This window comes from Chironomus tepperi, unplaced genomic scaffold (assembly GCF_022539635.2).
Source record: "Chironomus tepperi strain 1889 unplaced genomic scaffold, CSIRO-AGI_Ctep_v1 contig_219, whole genome shotgun sequence".
Classification (NCBI taxonomy): Eukaryota; Metazoa; Arthropoda; class Insecta; order Diptera; family Chironomidae; genus Chironomus; species Chironomus tepperi.
In genome coordinates this window covers 2,420,416-2,439,294 of record NW_027226341.1, presented here as the reverse complement: position 1 = coordinate 2,439,294, position 18,879 = coordinate 2,420,416, and the positions used below count along the sequence as shown (strand labels likewise).

The 18,879-nt window shown below is 29.0% G+C and overlaps 1 protein-coding gene across 2 annotated transcripts in view; it reads left to right on the top strand.

Moving 5' to 3' along the window:
- The first annotated feature begins 10,424 nt into the window (after positions 1 to 10,424).
- Hr38 (Hormone receptor-like in 38) overlaps positions 10,425 to 18,879 on the top strand; it is a 28,892-nt gene continuing 20,437 nt past the window's right edge. The window contains exon 1 of one of the 2 annotated variants that reach the window (XM_070640584.1): positions 10,425 to 10,805. Coding sequence is in view for 1 of the 2 variants with exons in the window: in XM_070640581.1 (XP_070496682.1) it covers positions 11,081 to 11,264 (184 nt within the window). In the remaining variant the exon portion in view is untranslated. Of the gene's footprint in view, positions 11,265 to 18,879 lie in introns of both variants that reach the window. The other variant, XM_070640581.1, reaches the window with a different exon arrangement.

Genomic DNA, 18,879 nt, shown 5'->3' with positions numbered 1-18,879 from the left:
ATGCAAAGCTCAAATAAATTTTAAATGTTCTATTAATCTGTTCCGATGAGAAGCAGCCTGAAGCATCAATTACTGAGGAAATATTAACTAGACACTTTACAATACACTTAACTTCTAGTATATGTATATTATTTATAAGTAGTGTACTCTAAAGACGGTGTACATTAAGAGATGTTCACCTATAATTGAATGTACATATTTCATTAAAATCCTATTAAGTGTCTATTCATATGCATTGACTTTTCATCATTTATAACATTTGAATGGATGCATGAAGAATAATGTGAAATTTTGCACACGCGACATCGCTTTTGTACTCTCTATACAATATTTAATGTCACTTATAAAAAAGTTTCAAACTTCAAAAAAATTGAAAGAAGCCGTTGATTGATTTGGTGTTAAAATAAATTCTTCTTATTGTAAATTGAGATGATTACAAATAAAATTAACCGAAATAACATGCGTACACAATGAAAAACAACAAGGTGTCACTTTTCTGTGGTGACTGTAAATGTTAAAAAGAAGCGTCAATGTTTAAAACGAGAGAAACAAAAAATTAAATTGATTGGAAGTATTTTTTTTTACATCTCCTGACTTTTCTTTTAAACTCGTCGATTCTTTTTGGCTTTTTCGTAAATGACTATCATGATTGAAATATGATATTCACTTGGGCAAGGTTATTGTCTTACATTGTGTATCTTAAATGACGCCTTGCTTAAGTTTTTGAGGGTGAAATTGATTTGTTGATGCAAATTGATGACGATTGAAAGAAGGCATGGTATTATTGGCAGATTTGTTTCCATGACTTCATTAAAAGGTCATATAGATGTATATTCTTTCAAATAATGCGGTGAATAAAATATACTTTAAAGTGTTATTTTATTGAACTCTATTTTTAAGTCAAGCTGAGCTTCGTATAATTAAAACAATAAAGGTCCAGTTTAAATTTTAAGTTTAGCATAATGACGAAATTTAGATTAAAATAAATTTCTATTTCTGGATGAAATTGCGCTTATCAATCGATATTCTTAGAATACTAAAAATAATACCGTTTACTTCCAAAATAAGCATCTACATTCTCTTACACTAGCCATTGACACACGATTTTAATAATTAACATCTGAAGATACTATTAGAGTGTAACTTCTAATACTCAGGAAAATCAATTGGTTTTAATATTAATTAAGCATAAAATAAGAAAATAAATCCATTAATAGCTTAACTAATTACCAACTATATAAAAATAGTATATTATTTCAAGTACCAATAAAAGACTATTAGATGCAAAAATAAAGTTGCATTAATCTGAGTTATTTCTGAAATGATTTGTTTGGAGACATAACGCTAGCATAGTAAACAACGTAAGGAAGGAAAAATATTTTACAATATATATACCTAGAAGAGTTATAGTTTGTTTTCATTTTAAATCCACCAGCGACATAAATGAAGAAGGCTCCACAAGGGAATATTAAAGGCTCCGCATAACCTCTTATCCATATAGTTGCCAAATTTAGTAAGCTTCAATTTAGCATCAATAAAAGTGGTTTAGTGGAGCACATTCCGTTTGGACAGACATACATTATAACTAGTTAAAGACAAGCTAATGTCTAGTTGAGTTCGAGATCTTCCTAACATTTGTTATATTTTATGGAAATTAATTTAAAACCAAGAGGATTTATATTAAGTCATCATTATTAATAATTCAAAAATATTAAATATGAATAGCAAAAATTTTGATATTTTTTGTCATTTCCTTGACCAGTGCTAGCAATGTTGGATCACCATTTTTAGAGAAGCAAGTAGGCACGTAGACCAGTGCTGTTCAAAATATCCTAAGTGAGAAGATTTTTCGAAAAGACCGGTTTTGGAATGATCATAAATTTTTGTTTGAAGAATGGTAATGAAATCTAAAAATTTATTTTCGAGATCCTTAGTCCAAAAAATTTGCGACACAACACTCGGATTCTGGTTGACCATCATAAGATGAAAAATAAAAAATGTGTAGTTTCCTTTATGTTTCACCGAAAATCTTTTGCATCACGTGAAGTGTTGCGATACTTAAATAAGTTTGTTCACCACTAGCCTCGACATTTTTAAAATCCTGAAAAATGGCTGTTTTGATATACATATTTAAACATTTGTCGATTTTGGAAGCCATCCTTAAACATGCAAATTAAGTAATAGAGCAACATTGAGAAGCAATCATATTCAGTTTCAAAAATGCGTGTTGAATTTTTTATATAATATTTTACCAATTCATAATAATTATGACATTAGGAATTATTCTTGGATATTTATTGTACATTTTTGTTTTAAAATAGTTTATGCATCATATAAGAATACTCTAATGTTCCTAACACAAAGAGGATAATTTATTTCGCAACAGATGAATTGTCATAGACTTACCGTAACGTTAATCATAGTTAATTATGATCATAAATCAATCTTTTAATTTAATAAATGTTCATAGGCATAAGAATATATTCAATATAATCTGTGCTGCACATATAAGATCTGCATCACAATATGTAATTTTATTAAACGTGAAATATTTTTTTTTCTTGCTTTTCAGTAGGTAAAAAAGTTTAATATACTAACCATCTTACATTAGATACTTAACAATGTAATAAAGTTGCCAAAGCTCTAATTCCCCTATAATCAACCGTCATTAAATTGTATAATTAAATTATATTTTCCCACAACGAATGCCGCATTAAATAAAACAATTTAACTGAATAAAAATATTTTAACTAGCCTGAAAAAAATGGCTTCATTAGATCCAGCATCAAAATAAAGTAATGTAAGATTTATGCAATTTATTCATCCTCCGAATTGTGCTTATTACTTTGTCAATAAAAATACAGAAAATTAAAGAAAGTCAGAAAAAACGTCTTCTCTTCTTTCATCTCAGTGCTTAGCGCTGCTTTGAACAGAATTCTTCCCAATTAATGTGCAAGAAACGAAAAGAAAATTATCTAAATTGTGTCTATTGGTAATAATTGGCTATATAGCAAGTGCAATTGAGAGCTGAAAAGTTATCTGTGACACAAAAATAGGCAACAGCATAGTGAATAGCAAAAGAGCTTAAAAATCTTAAATATTTTGATTAATGGTATGAAATAGTTTTGAAATTTTAACACTTTAAAGAAGAAAAGAAAAATCCCATATAAGCCTGTAAAATATGGAAAAGCTGTTCGTAAAATAAATTGAACAGAGTTGCTTAAAATATTTCAACGTTGTTTAATATTCAAATTATATTTGCCAAATATTTGCAACTACAATTTTTCCCCTTTTTTAGTTGTTAGTCCCCTTCATAAAAATATTTAGTCTGATTTAGAATTTCGCAGAATAAACATCTCATTTATCAAATCCGTAAGGAAGTTCTTCTTATTATACTTATCAATAAATACGTATTGTGATTTCTAGCAATGATCTTCTGCCGACGGACTTAATTTTAAAGCTACTTGTTTACTCTAAAATTTCGTTTTCTAATTTCTTCATTAATATCTAATCAAAATTCCCAATAGACTTAAAAAATAATAACAAACAATACCTAAATAAATAAATATTGATGCAAAATTCATACATGCATGCTTGAAGTTCAATTCACTCAGCTGGATATAAACAAGGCAGTGCTTGGTAATAATGCTATAATGAAAATGAAAAATGGGTTTCTCAACACCTTATTGAACTGCAATTCAGTAATATGGGCTCATACAAATGAAACAGAAAAGTCAAATGATTAGGGAGATGAATAATGCAATCTTTTTTTATGCCACACCTTTTAATCAATTTCTGCAAGTTTGGACATATAATTCTGGTATTGAGCATGTTTTATGCTACTTTTTGAAATAAGTAAAAATTTGATTGCTTTTTTTTCAATTCTTTAATGTTTATTTATGATAAGTATTGAATAATAATTTCCTTAAATTTATTCCTTTTCTGCCGATGCTGTTTATGTTACAAATACTGTGAAAATCTAATTTACCGCTGCTGAATAAATGAAAAACTCTTCACTTTTTGTTTTCATTTTTATTTCTCTTCTTATCATTTTGATATCATTCGTAATGCTTAAAATCATCATCATCATCGGATTTTATGATGACGTCATGAATAAAATTGTTCTTTCTTATTCACTCTGCCAGGTGCTGTGCTCCTCAGTTACAGCCGTCATTATTAATGCATGAATGTGTGTGAGGAAATTTCACTTTTATTTAAATTTGTGTGAGTTTGAACGAGGAAAAAAGTTTTCATTTCAAAGGCACCCACACAGTACAAACATTATGAAAAGCACATACATATATAAAAAGCTTAAGAAGAAAGCACGCAGTGAAAACAAGGCTGAATAAGAATCTCTTATTTACTGTTGTTGATAGAAAGAAAAGGAAGCGAGTTTTATAGGATTGAATGAAACAGAAAATGACACTAAGCGTTTAGAATAGTCTATTGTGCTTATTCACCACAGTACGCACAATTTGAAAACGAACTTTTAGCTGGAAAGAGAAATAAATGAACTGCTTAGGCAACAACAATATTCATTGTGAGAAAAAAAAGAATGACTGAGGGATGATGGTAAAAAGTATGTTTTACGTTCATATGACGTCACAGAAAAATTGATTACTGAAGTTTTTCACAATATTTCCTTCTCTTTCTGGCTTTTGTTCCTCATAAATATTTGGTATCCATTCATGATAATACTGGCGTGGATTGATATATAATAATGCTTGTATTGGGTAATATGGATGTGAAAAAAATTGGATTTTTTCGATATTATCGATATTAACGCTTAGAATGAATTTAAAGCTTTGATTCTCAGACATAGCATGGCCAAATAAATTAGACATATTGTGTAATAAAGAAGACGTAACAAATAAATTTATGTCTCATGGATGATGATTTACATTCATCATAATAAATTCTCGAAATGTCGTACACAAAACACGTTATTAATCCAATAAAAATCGAAAATGAAAAGCAAACAATCAACATATTGTGTCCAATCTCTTCTATAATGTCTAACCATATATCTTCATCTTGTATCATATTTTCAAATTTTTATCACTTTATGACTGCATAAACATAATATTTTTCAACAGATGATTAAAATGACGGGAAATCGAGAAAAATGAGATCATTTTTTGTCTAACTTGTTTCTTTGTATGAAGCATCCAATTCAGACGATCATATATTTTTGCTGTCTTTCTTTTCTTCATTGCTTGTTATAAAAGAAAAAGAAAACAAAATACAAGGCAAAAAGAATTGTATATAAATCGCCTCAACATGTGGTGTCCTTCGAGCACACTTAATTGCGAAAAGATGTTGATCATCCGGGACTAGAACGCGTTGAATCGTTCTACGGATTCTGTTAATTTGATGCTTGCCTAATTTTGGTAGCAAATGTTTTCAATAAAAATTTTGTGAAATAAAATAAAAATTGTTGAAAAAAAGACAATATTTTTATATCTTTATCTTTTCGCTTCTGCTTCATCAGCTAATGCGAATTTCGAAGATTAATTGCTGCATTTTTTGATCACATTTTTATTTAAGTTTTGTTAAATGTTTTGAATAATTTGAATCAATTTATAGATACAGATAAAATTAGAAGAATGCTACACAACTTTCAAGTCTCAAGGTTGAACATTTTATTGAACATCTGATACCTTGGATGCAATACACAAGTAAATAGAAAATCAATAAAATTCATATCAAAATAAAGTAGCATCCTTTAAAAAACTGAATCATTCGAGTTCATCTTCTTCGATTCTTCTTTTAAATTCCTTTACCATAAACATTGATTTACTCTAAAAGAGGAAACTTGTTATTTCACGTCACAATCGACACATTATAAATGGATTTTACAAAAATTTAGCCTAAAACGCCCCTAAAAGTCAAAATTGTTTTCTTTTTTGCTTGCCTTAAATTGATTTTAATTTGTTTTTTACTTCCTTGCAAATATTCATTCGTACATAGTGTTTTGAAAATTAAGTAACTGGACTATTAGTTTTCAAAAAATAAAATTTCATTATTCGACAAGACACATAGCTATGTAAATATATAAAGCTAAATATCCATTACTATTTCAACATCAAAGATCAAAAATTCTACAATTTAAAATGCAAAAATCTTTGGCTAAAATTGGAGTTCGTTAATTTTTTCTAATTATTCGCAGCATATCCAATTTGAAGGAGTTTTTCAATCTGCACAAAATTTTAAAATTTCTTTTGTAATTTATCATATTCTTCAATCATAAGTTCACGAGCAGAAATTGAAAACTGTTATACAATCCACATTTAGACATCAAATAATTAAAAATATTTCAACAACTTAGTTTGCAGGTATTATTAAATTACAGTTTATGAAAGGATAAAAACTAGACAGGTTTCATTTTTGACAGTTAGTGTATCATTGAAATGAAAAGTTTAAAAATAATACATCATTGAGTTTGGGAATTTTTTTTCTATATTAAAAAGATAAAATTTTAGGTTTCATAACCAATTTTAACTTGTTGTGTATGTCAACTGTCGTTTAATATTCAAATTTTATTTAAACTTGCCGTTAGTTAATTTCCCCTCATATAGTTGCGAACCCTTTCATATAAATATTTAGTCTGTTTTCTAATTTCAAACAATAAACATCATTCTTACTTTAATCCATTAGGAAGTTCTTTAATTATACTTAATAAGTATTGTTCAACATTTCTTTACATATTGCACAGCCCATTGGCTCTAAAAAATGATCAAATAACTATAAAATTTCTTCACACTCCCTAAATAATCCTCACACATAGTTCTGTTGATAATTTACACAAAACACCGTAATGACTGAACATTCAAAAGATAAATTAGTTAGATTGAGCAGCAAAGAAGTAGAAGTAAATAGCCTTTTGAAGCAACAATGAAAGAAAAATTTGCACATAGGAGGAGACGAAACCACAGAGAAAAATGGTTTTCAAAGAATCAAACAGTTTATAACTAAATATTGCAAAACAAACTTATCGATTTAGAAGAAAGAGACTTTTATGCTTTATGTAATTTTTCTTATGTTCGACTATTAAATACATTTAGCATTGTACATAAATTTCTATAAGTTAGAAGAAAAAATAAAATTTTCACTTGAAGTGAAAAAAGTATCATAAATAATTTGTACAATATTTATAATAAGTCACGATATCTGTGCTATGTTCCAATGCATTTATTAAAAATAATATTCCTCGCTTTATAGCCTCAATGGATTTTTCTCTTTTTTACATTTGAATTTTTTTCATATAAATCACTCGATTCGCTCTTTTCAGTACTCGGTTGTTTCTTCTTTGCTAAGAGTATTTGCTACTCTGCTCTTTTGCTGTTTTGCTATTTCTTAGAATATGAAAAATTCACATAAGGTAGAAGAGGCCATAACCAATCATTATATGAATAATTTTTCGTTATAAGCAACACTCAACCGTGCTCATTTTGCCCACTTTTTTTGAATAATTTTTATAATCTGCTGATTTTGTTTGCATATTATTTAAATAATAGAAATAAAGTTTGGATTTTTGATCCGAAATGCGAGTTTAATTAAACTTCGATCTGACTATTATTTGCATCTAGTTATTCTTATGACGTTATTTATCATATACTGGATTCTTCTTTTTTTTTTTTAAATATCATAAGAAATAAGTTCATAACGATCATATGTTAATGTATGGATTCTGCATCATAACTTATATCTAGTATGCCAAATAATCACCGGCACGTTTTGATATACATAGGAGAGTTCTGTATACATACTTGACACGCAGTGTGAATATGATACCAGTTTTTACTTTCATCTAGCTATTTTTCAAATATTTATAGGAGGAAGGATAGATATAACATCTTCAAATATTTTATAGTTAAAATATTTTTATATATCTTTCATATTGTGTGGACATAAATCAAAAAAGATTTAGCCGATCAATTTTAAATCAATTTTTATCTCTACAGTTTTGAACTTTTTATTATTATTAGACATTATAACTCAAGTTGTTTGATTTAATGGAAAATTTAATATTTAAGAAAAATGTATTCACTAATTTTTGGTGATATTTTATAAAGTATTATGCAAGAGCTTGACAAACATTTGGCAAGGATTAAGGATCTGAATTTGACATATATGATCCCAAGAACTCATGGAGAGAAGCTGTCGATAGAGATAAGATTGTGTTCTCATTGAGATCCATAGCTACTCTAGGGTGTTTTGTGGGTAATGATTTTAACGAGTGGGGGTGCACCAGGCCACTTTACTCAGTAATAATGAGGATATGGTCTGCTAAATGTCTTCAGCCTACACATGGAGGCTCTGAGCTGTGTTTGCACTGCAGATGATTCGGAAAAGGACATCTGAAAAAGTTTCTCCTGCCAAGTCTCAAACTCAAGACTGTTAAATCGGTTTCACATCAATTAGGTAGTGCGAAATCATTCGGCTACCGATCCACCTCGACACACTGAACTACACAGCATTACATTTGATATTCGGTAATTGGCAGGCGGAAGCCAGCGATGAAGCAAGCTTTAGGAGACGTCTAACGAAGGTCATGGATCGCAATTGATCTGTACGACCAGCGAAGTAAGATTAAAATAATTGAAAAAAGAAATAAAATCAATCTTTGGAAAATTTTAATGGTATCACATTTTTATCAGACAAAATCATTGAATTTCCACTCATCCTTATACCTAGATTTTATTTGATTATGCGCATATTTATCAGTTCATAAATATGATTTATTTATTTTAGAATTAATAAAGCATAGAACTATATAGGAATTAATATAATTCTATTATCATGTTAATTTAATAAATGGTGTTTTTATTTCCTTTCAAGCTTAAATAAATAGCATGTGCGCTTCTATTCATAGGATTGCGAGAAGCTATGGAAATACAAAATTAATGCATTTTTTAAAAGAAAAAATATAAAGTTATAAAATTAGTAGAAATTCTCATATGCTAGATGTTCATGTCCTTGACAATGAAATGCATTTAAAAAGCATAAAATACAACTTCCCGTTTCCATAAATTAGCATAAACTATTTTTAACAGCATTATAGAACAACGCGTTAGTAACTAGCATGAAACTTTTCTATTATGCCATGCATATATCAGGGCAAGTAGCTTATAATTAAAAACTTCATGTGTATTAATAGAGAAATTGCATGTTTTAAAAATGAAACAAATATTGAAAAGCTGTTCCATGACGTTCCGTGAAAAGCATAAAGTATTACGCAATTGAGAAGAAGAAAAAAAGGAAAAATCAATTATGAGGTACATTTCACATATATGATGAGGTACGCGCATGTTCCCACAAAACCTGTGAAATGTAAATGAATTTCTGACACTGAACTTCAACTTTGGTTGAATTGATTTTCTTTTCCATTGGGCATGTAAGTATGCCTTTACCCCATCCATACAAAACATGATATGATTGTGGCTTTTGTGGATTTAATTTATTTGATATTTCATTTTTAATTGAAATTTGAGATGTTTTTGCTTCAATGAAATTATGAAAAGATAAAGAATATGAAAAATTACTTCTGTTCTTAGCACCAATTAACCAACTGCATACCTATTTAGATATGCAAATTATTTACTTCTCAAGCTTAAATAAATTAACTTCATTGAGTATATATATTCGTCGCAAATTGATGAAAAATAATGTCCAAAAAAAAATAATATTTAAACTTCAGCATATTCTTCCTTGTATACATCATAATGATTAATGTATGTCTATTAAAGCTCCACTGAAGGCGGATTTTTTTTCGTGCAAATAAAAATTTATTCTAATGAATTCTTTGTGACAAAAATTCGTAATCACCAAGACCTGTTGCATAATTCTTTCAGTCAAATTTCTCAGCTTCTCATTCAGCACTATAAGAAGTATCTCTCTCATAAGAAAAGAAAGAACAAAAATTGATGATACCTTAAAAATTTTCATTATTTTTCGTCTGATAATGATGACGTCATAAAACAGATTATATGTTTCTATACATATAACATTTTGTGAGCACAGAGCTTATTATATGACTCCTATGACATGAACAGTATGAGAGAAAAAGGAAGCCACACAAAAAAAAAGTTTATGTCAAAGAGAAAGAGAGAACAAACGAGAGTAATGAGCAAGACCTACACAAGGCACCGCTATTTGAGTAAGTTGTATGAATGAAAATCATCTCTCAGAGAAGATGTATGACTGTAAAAAAATCAATGACGACACGCGCCATGCTTTCAGAATAAGCAAAATTCATGACGTCATAGTTTGTTGAGAGAGATCGTGGAGAAGTTGCGAGAGGGATTTTTTTGTTTTGAGAGTAATGATGTCGATGAAGACGACAGAAAAAAAGGAAGAAAGAAATACTAAAGTGCCCATAGAATGCGATAACTCGTCAGTTTGTTTTTATACTCCATGATATTCAGACGCGACTTGAGCGAGCCAATTTCAGCATCAAGTTTAGTTATATTTTTCCACAGAATTTTAAACAAATAAGATCATTTTTGTAGATCTTAGTGATTTAATCAAGAACATTATAAGAACAAAATTGAAACATTTTCAAAAGAAAAAAAAGGAAATAAAAATTATTCTGTGAAGATCAAAAAAATAATTAAAGATTCAATTGAAATATAAACGATTTTTTGTGTGATTTGTTAAAAAATTGTGCAAAAATCAGAAAAGTTTAATTTAATATAAAAAGTGAAACAGTAAAAAAACTAAAATCATTACTGGTTAATTCGTGCTGGAGGAAGAATCAAGTGATAGGCACCAACAGAGGACTTCATCTGAGTCCCCTTTATCAGGTGTTTAAAAAATATAAAAATTGTTGCTGTTTAATGTGCTGGCTGTTTTTATTCCTTTTTTAATTTTCATTCTTATTATTTTCTTCATAATTTGATTTGAAAAATTTGTTACAAAAGATTTTTTTTTGGCTGTTAAATATTAATAAGAAGAAAAAAAGGATATGAAAAGAAACTTGAACATAAAAAGTTAAATCCAAAAAATATTTTAAATGGAAAATTTGTGATTTTTTTTAAAAAATTTCCTCAAAAAATATAACATTCAATAAATTGCGGACATGCGAACGGAATTGGCACCCTTGATTGTTGTGAAGCAGGAATTTCCGGATTTTCGCATTGATGGCAATAGAATAAGTGAAAATGGTGAAGAGAACAATAATAACTTTATAACCATTAAAAGTGAAAATGATTGCAATAATAATCAACCTGAGGATTTAAACTCAATTTTGTTGGGAAAAAAGAGTAAGAAAGGATCATTTTATTTTGTTCTATATGCCTATTCTTCCTGTATCCTAACATGGCTATTGGGTGAAAAGACTAACACAATTGCTCATAATCAATTACTAACATGCTAGAAAGGTGCTAATAATTTATAATTAATGATTTTAATGTCTGATGATTTTAGACTTCAATGTATGAGGAAAATGTATATGGCAAAAAACCAAGAATTTGTGAGATTTGAAAATTTTCAAATAATTTGTCGAATATATTAATGCATTTTTGATGTAAGGTATTTTTATGGGAATGCTTTATGGTTGCAAAAAGTAATTTGTTTTGTTCAATCAAAGTAAAAATTGAAAGCTTTAATTTAATTATAATTTTTGCCAAATTAAATTACAATTTGAGATTTTACAATAGTTAAGTTTCTATAAATGGACGCAATATGCACAAATGATTCAGTTGTTAAGGGATATAAAACTATGTATTAACGTCGTTATATATAATTTTTATAAAAATAAAATCGTTGGTGCACGCGAAAATAGTTTGACGTGCACGGCTACTTTATGCAATTTTTTTTCTTGTTCACTTTTCTTTAATTCCTTTTTGCGCTGTCCAAAAGTACATGTATATATGTTTGTTCATGTTTCGAGTGACTAAAAATAATTTGGCGAAAATAAGGAGTGAGTGAAAGAGACTGCTTCCTATAAATTCAATTTTTTTTGCCTCTGTATATAGAATTTTCTTGTACAGTTGATGAAAGAGTCTCACATTTTGGCTCACGTTCAATTGAAAGCATTTATGTTTAATCTAATTTCAATTCTATTTATATTAAAGGCGGAAAAACATGAACATGAAAAGGAAAACTATTTAAGGAAATTAATTACTTTGAGATTTTTTCACATTTTTTTCGTCTTCCTTTCGTTCATCTTTCAGTAAACGTTATGAATTAATTATAATTAATAATTACATTATTTCTAACAGCAATTATTTCTCACGTGATTAAACACTTACACTTATGCTATGATATATAGCCATTCTATGAAATCCTACCCCTCTACCGTTTTATTTGCAATCAAAAAACGGCACGAGATGTTTGGCTGCTTATTTATAGCTTAAGATATGTTTCTCATTTTATTTTCTCGTCAATTAATTATGAAAAATCGCAAACATATTTTTTCGCGGTTAAAAAATGGTCAAATGCAATTGAAAAAATTATTAAAATAATCTTCATTAAGTTTTTTTTTCATATTTCTCCTTTGAATGCCCCCAGCTGCGAAACTCAATTCTCTTCGATGTGCTGCTGATGCTGTTGTTGCACATCTGTTGGCTCCAAACCGAAAATAAAATGAAATTTTTTATTAAAGCTATATGAATTGAGCGCAGTTGAATAAAAAGACTTATAAAACTTGAAGATAGACTGTTGAGAAATGCGAAAAATTTCGATAATTGATTTGTATAATATTCTTGATATCACATATCTGACAGCGATACAAATTAACACTAATCGAAAAGTGCGCTAAAAGCTTTAACATCATGACACTTGTTTCATCATATCCATATACACATTTTTGTACGCGGATTATGCGAGCTTAACGATTAGTGGATTTCTGCAAGACAATCTTTTTTTTCCTATTCACTGTGACAGTGATTTACGATTACAAGTGAGATAGAGACAGGTAAAATTTAGTTTTTTGAAAGTTTTTGGAAAAATGATGCATACATTGAAGACATTATTACTTTTTGTATGGTTAACATTAGAAAATTTGTTTCTTAAAAAGAAATCAAAAGATATTGCATGTTGCATAAATAAAATTTTTGGCACAACAACTGCCCATCATCAGCATCATATATTCTTCATCTCATATTTATACATTACATACCTGAATGTAATAAAATTGGCTTCGTCTTCTTTATTAAACTGTACATATGTAGACTCATGATGATGTCCTTGATGAACGCACATTCATTGGATATAAACCGATTCGCATTTTTATAATGATGAAACACTCATGGCTTAGCATTGCTGAAAGAATAACAAGAGTTTGAAACAAAAAGCATCATCGAAATTAATTTCATGTTCATGGATTCTGTCATAGAGTCGATGATAATTGATGAATATGACTTAATTAATTTAATTCAATAGTTGAAAATCAGCTGTTAAGCATATGCCGACTGTCGCACATTCAAGTTCATTGCTATGAAAAATTTATAAGTTTCCCTTTTCGTGCCGTCGAGGTACAAAAAATAAACTCCAATCAATTTTTCTGTGACGTCATATGAACGTAAAACTCATCGTGTGCAACATCATCCCCCGGCATTTATATTTTTCTCACAATGTATATTGTTGTTGCCTAGTCGTTCATCTTTTCTCTCTTTCTTACTAACTCTTTTTAAATTCATGTGCGTGTTGCGGTGAATAAATATTTGCTCTGCTTGGAGTACTACAGTCTGCCCTAATCGCTCGTTACCGTATTCCGTTTCACTCACTCGTATATAATTTCCCTTTCGGTGATGCTTTATCCTCCTACCATCAACCACCGCTTTTCTTCTTTAAAGTTACACTCACAACAATATTTAAAGCTTCGTTTATGTGCTTTCATAGAGTGGTGAGTGTAGGCGTCATTGAGAATATAACAAAAAAAAAGTATATTTTCTACATCAACTAACACAAACGTGTGCTGGGAAATGAAAAATTTTCTCACATACAATAAAAAGCAATGACGGCAAAGTTGTGGCAACACAGCACCTGGCATGAGAAAGAGAAAATGTTTTTTCCATCTATGACGTCATTGTGAAATCCGACGATGATGGTGATGATTCTCGATTCAGAAAAGATATAAAAAAAAATTACAAAAAGGGAAAGAAAAGTTTTTCATTTATTCAGCAGCAGAAAATTGGTTTCTTACTGAGGCAATACAATGAAAATCACAAAAAAAGGAGCAACACAGTATGATGAGTTTTCATGCTGTTATAAGAAAAAAAAATCGATGAGGTTTCATTTTTCATAAATGACGTCATTAATGAAAGCACAACAAATTGTACCATTTATTATTTATTCGTTTTATTTTTCCGTCTTTTTTTTTGTTCCATTTTCTTGAAGCTTTAATGAAATTTTTATTAATTCGGACTGTGTCCTTAACTTTAAAGAACTTTAATTTTGGGTTACTGTAACACTACTTTGGGAAAATTTTCAGTCATCAATGTGATTTATGTTGATAATTTCTCATAATTATGCTTATTGCCATCTATGGAACTATGAAATATTTTAATGCTTTTTTAATTTCCTCATGATTTAATTTTGTAATTTAATTAAACTTTTCACAACAACTTCAATGGACATTGAGAAAAATTCTTCATTTCAATGCATCGTTTTCATTGTCAATTCATATACATGTTAAGCTTAATGTTCAATGAAGGAAACAAATGTTTTTACGCATTGAGTATATTAATTATGTAATGTCAAAAAGTAAAAATAAATAGCAACAACATCAATAACAATCAAAGTAATGAGCGGCTGTAATTTATGTTGAAAATTATAAAAAAATTAATAAATACATACAGTGATGATTTTTTACGTGACTAAATCTGTCATGTCACACATTCGATCCCTTATGATAAATTATTTAATGTTGTCCTCGTATATATTGTCTCAAGTATGAATAGTGTGGACAAGAAGTTGTCCATTGAAAGTAACAATTCACAAATTGGTCATTTAATGAACATTTTAAGCTTCTTCTTTGCTGTGTTGTGCTTCACTCTTTAAAAAATTGCTCACAAGTGTGTCTTGTTTAAAGAAAATCTGTTTTTGCTTCTCTGTTTTTTCCTTTTTAATATGCGATGCATAATAAAAAATAAGAGACACTTAGACTTAACATACGCAATTTTTCTATCATCATCACATCGTCTTCTTTTACATGTTTTTTCTTCTCATCAATTAGATGAACAAATTCAAGTATATTTTCTATTTGTAAATATATTTGCTGACACAGACACATGTAGAGTCTCTCTCTGAAATGATCGGCGGAACTGGCCCAAAAAAGATCCATTGAAAATAATGGAATTATAAACTAATACCTGATTGAGTGCTAATTAGGCATCAATATATGAAGTAATAATAGCAATGAAGACATGCATCATCCATTATATTTAAAGATACTCAATTGTTGCACTTAATACTCATCACGTCACTCAATGTTGCTAATGAAATGTGATTCTTTTAGCACTGTCATTAAATCCATTTTTCTTCTTCTTCACTCTCAAAGCAAATCAAAGTGCCTATCATTGAGAATTGAGTATTTCAAATGTGCTTATAGTTTTTTAAGCTTGTTGCTGTTTTTGTTAAATTTTTATTGTAGTCGATGAACATATTTGACCACATTTGATGGTCTTTTGATTTCAATTTGTGTCTATCTAATTAAATGTAATGACACAAAAAAATTGGACAATAGTAATTTGGTACACTTGATGATTTTTTGTTTGTTGATGATGATGACGACTGAAAGTGAAAGATATCCTTGAGGATTCTCATGTGTTCATCTGTGCTGAAAAGATTTTTAAACTCAAAACACATATTTCATGAATTCCTTCGATAAATAATATTATTATTATTACTATTGTATGCAAGTATGTTAACTCTTTCCGATTGCTTCAAAGAAGGCGCAGCATCTCAATAAAATAATATTTTTTAAGTTTCACCTATTCGTGAGAAATTGAAATATTTATTCATGCAAAAAACATTCAGCACTGAAGAGTTGAGAGATATGATGCAATGTCGTGGCTAGGGAACGAATAAAATGAAAATGAATTATAATCGAATTCGAGGGCGTTTATGAGAAGAAAAAAAAAATAATAAGATTTTTTCATTCATCGGAGTGAATGGCATTATAACAATAGAGACAATTTACATCGTTGAATTCCTTTAATTGATCTATTAATTAATTAGTATGTATTGGCATGTTGTAACCTAGATGCTACCGAAAGATATTGTAAAGAAATCGACTCTTTTTACGTCATGTTGGTGGGTCTTTTCAAGTTTTTTTTCTTCTTCTTCTCTTTCCTTCTTTATTACTCTCCTTATTTCGCTGTCATTGTTTGTAGCTTGTTAATTTAAGTAGGAGACAAATAATTAATAAAACAGAAATTGATACTTTTTTTTAAGTTATTGAAAAGTTTTGTTTGTTTCATTTTTTTCGATTGATCTTTTTCATCTTCTTCAATCTTTTTAATTCATCAGTTTTTAAAGAAATGTTTTCTTCTTCATTTGGACATTGCAATGAATAGCTAATGATAATTTAATAGCAGGGTTGGTAGTTATACACCTGTAATTTAGTATCTGGGACAAATCTAGCTCTTTCATAATGGAAGGCAGAATTGGGTTTTTGTATGGTTCGGTCAAAAGACGCTGGCTTGCCTTTGGTTTGTGATGCACAGGCCTGCAGTTCTTGACTGTTCTTAATAGCCTAACACCTCAACGTACCAGCCCCTGCTTCTTATGGGGAGAGGGCGTCATAAGTCTTTGCAGGCCTCGTGTTTTGTCTTCAGTTTTGAACGAATCCTACTTTTTGACGGTATACAAACGTATCAAAGTTCCAGTCTATTTCAATTTCTGTTAATTAGCAGCAGCGACTGCAGTAAAAATATTTTTCAATTAAAGCTTATTTACTAGTGATCTCACTTTAGGTAGAAATCTATAGGAGATAAAATGGATTTAAATTAATAAGAAGAAGCCTTTTGTGACATATTTATTCATGACAAGAGAAAAAGATCAGTATTATATGCACATATATTTCTATAAATTACTTACAAAAAGATATACATATTTTTAGGATGAGGAGAGAAAAAGCCGGTGTCGATTTCGAGACGATTTTCTTTCAATAATTTATCGAACAAAGCTGTTTATCTTCTTTTTCTCATCTTTAGCACTACATGTATAATATCCAACCATGTCATATACTTTATATTGAAACTTGTTTTTAGTCTGCGATTTTTTTTGGTCTTTCTTCGTATAGTCTTTTTTTTTGGCCATCACAATCATTTTTCTTCTTTGTCATGGCTAAGCGTTCATATACATGCACGCGAAACACAATCATATTCACGCATCTCTTTAAGAAGATTAAGTTGCCGTTCAAACATCTATCGAGTTTGTTATTGCCAACTCACTTTCGATTTCATTTGTTTCATATGATTTAAGTTTTAGAAGAGAAGATGTTTTGGTATTTTGATATGTGCAAATTGCTCAACACAAACACTACTTTAGCATGTTGAAACTAAAAGTATTTTTTTTCCTCTAATTTGCAAAAAAGATTTTTCTGTGTCTTGATTTGATGATAAATCTGCTTAATGACCACAATAATTCAATTTCTTAAAACCTGTTCAAATAACAAAAACTAAAATGAGAAGAGTATGATCTAAGATTAGAATCGTCCGATAATTTCCAATTGGTCATCAAAAATGATTATAATTCTCTTGATTTTTTTTAAAATAAAAACAAAACTTAATTCATGAGTCAAGAAAAGATAGATTTTTCCGGTTTTGTGATTTTATGAATTTGTTTATTTTTAAAAATAGATTCTGTGAATCTAGCTGAAAGCTTGTGCATTTTTGCTGAACAAAAATTGTTAATTTAGAGCACAGCCTGTGTTATAAAAGCTTATTTTTTTTGAAAATGTAATAATTGTAAAATTCATCACTACAAGGCGCATCTAATACGCATTCCAAAAACAGTATAAATCCATCAAAGTATTGACTCAAATGATTGATGATATAACACAATAATAAATTTTTTTTATAATCTTTCTTTTTGTTTGTAATGATCTTAATGAACTATACTGTGCTTCTACTGCCTTCCCGCAAATTCACTCTCACTTAAAAATAGCCTTTGTTGGCAATACTATTTGTTGCCGCTAATGTCTTTTGCAAATTTTTATTTTACATCTTGCTCTTTTCTTCTTACCAATTTCATTTTCTATTCGTGACGATGATGATAATGATGATGAATAGAAAACAAATGATGAAAAGAAATTGTGTACCTTTGAGGAAGAAAACATCATTGTATTTTGATAATTTTTGTTCAATTAACAGCTTCCGGTGTTGGAAGATGCTGCTTAAAATTGCTAGTTGCTAAGACTAGACTGTCTATAGATCAACATATTTTGACTATTTAAATGTATAATGCTACATGTATAATCCTACATGTTTGATAATCATTCATAATTTAAATGGCAAAAGAGGACATTTTTGGATTTGAATAAGGAATTTAAAAATTATTTTTTTATTCAAAATCTAATAAATTACATTTTTGCAAAATATTTATGCTAAGTGGAATTAGATGCGTCGTATATAATATTTTTGAAATTCAAATCATTTTTTGAAAATCGGCATTAAATAAATGACTTCAAATTATTATTTTGCTGCTATGATAAATCAAATGACTATAGGATTAAACATTTTTTTCCTCTTAATCAACCTTGAACAGATATTACCTAATTTTAAAAAAATAAAAGTCAGGATAATAATGATAAATTAAAACAAATCTCAAGATGTTCTCATATTTCAACTTGTTAAGAGTTAGAATCCCGAGCGACACAGAGTCACGGAATTTTAATGGCTCCGTTAAACCTCTTTTCAATGATTATTT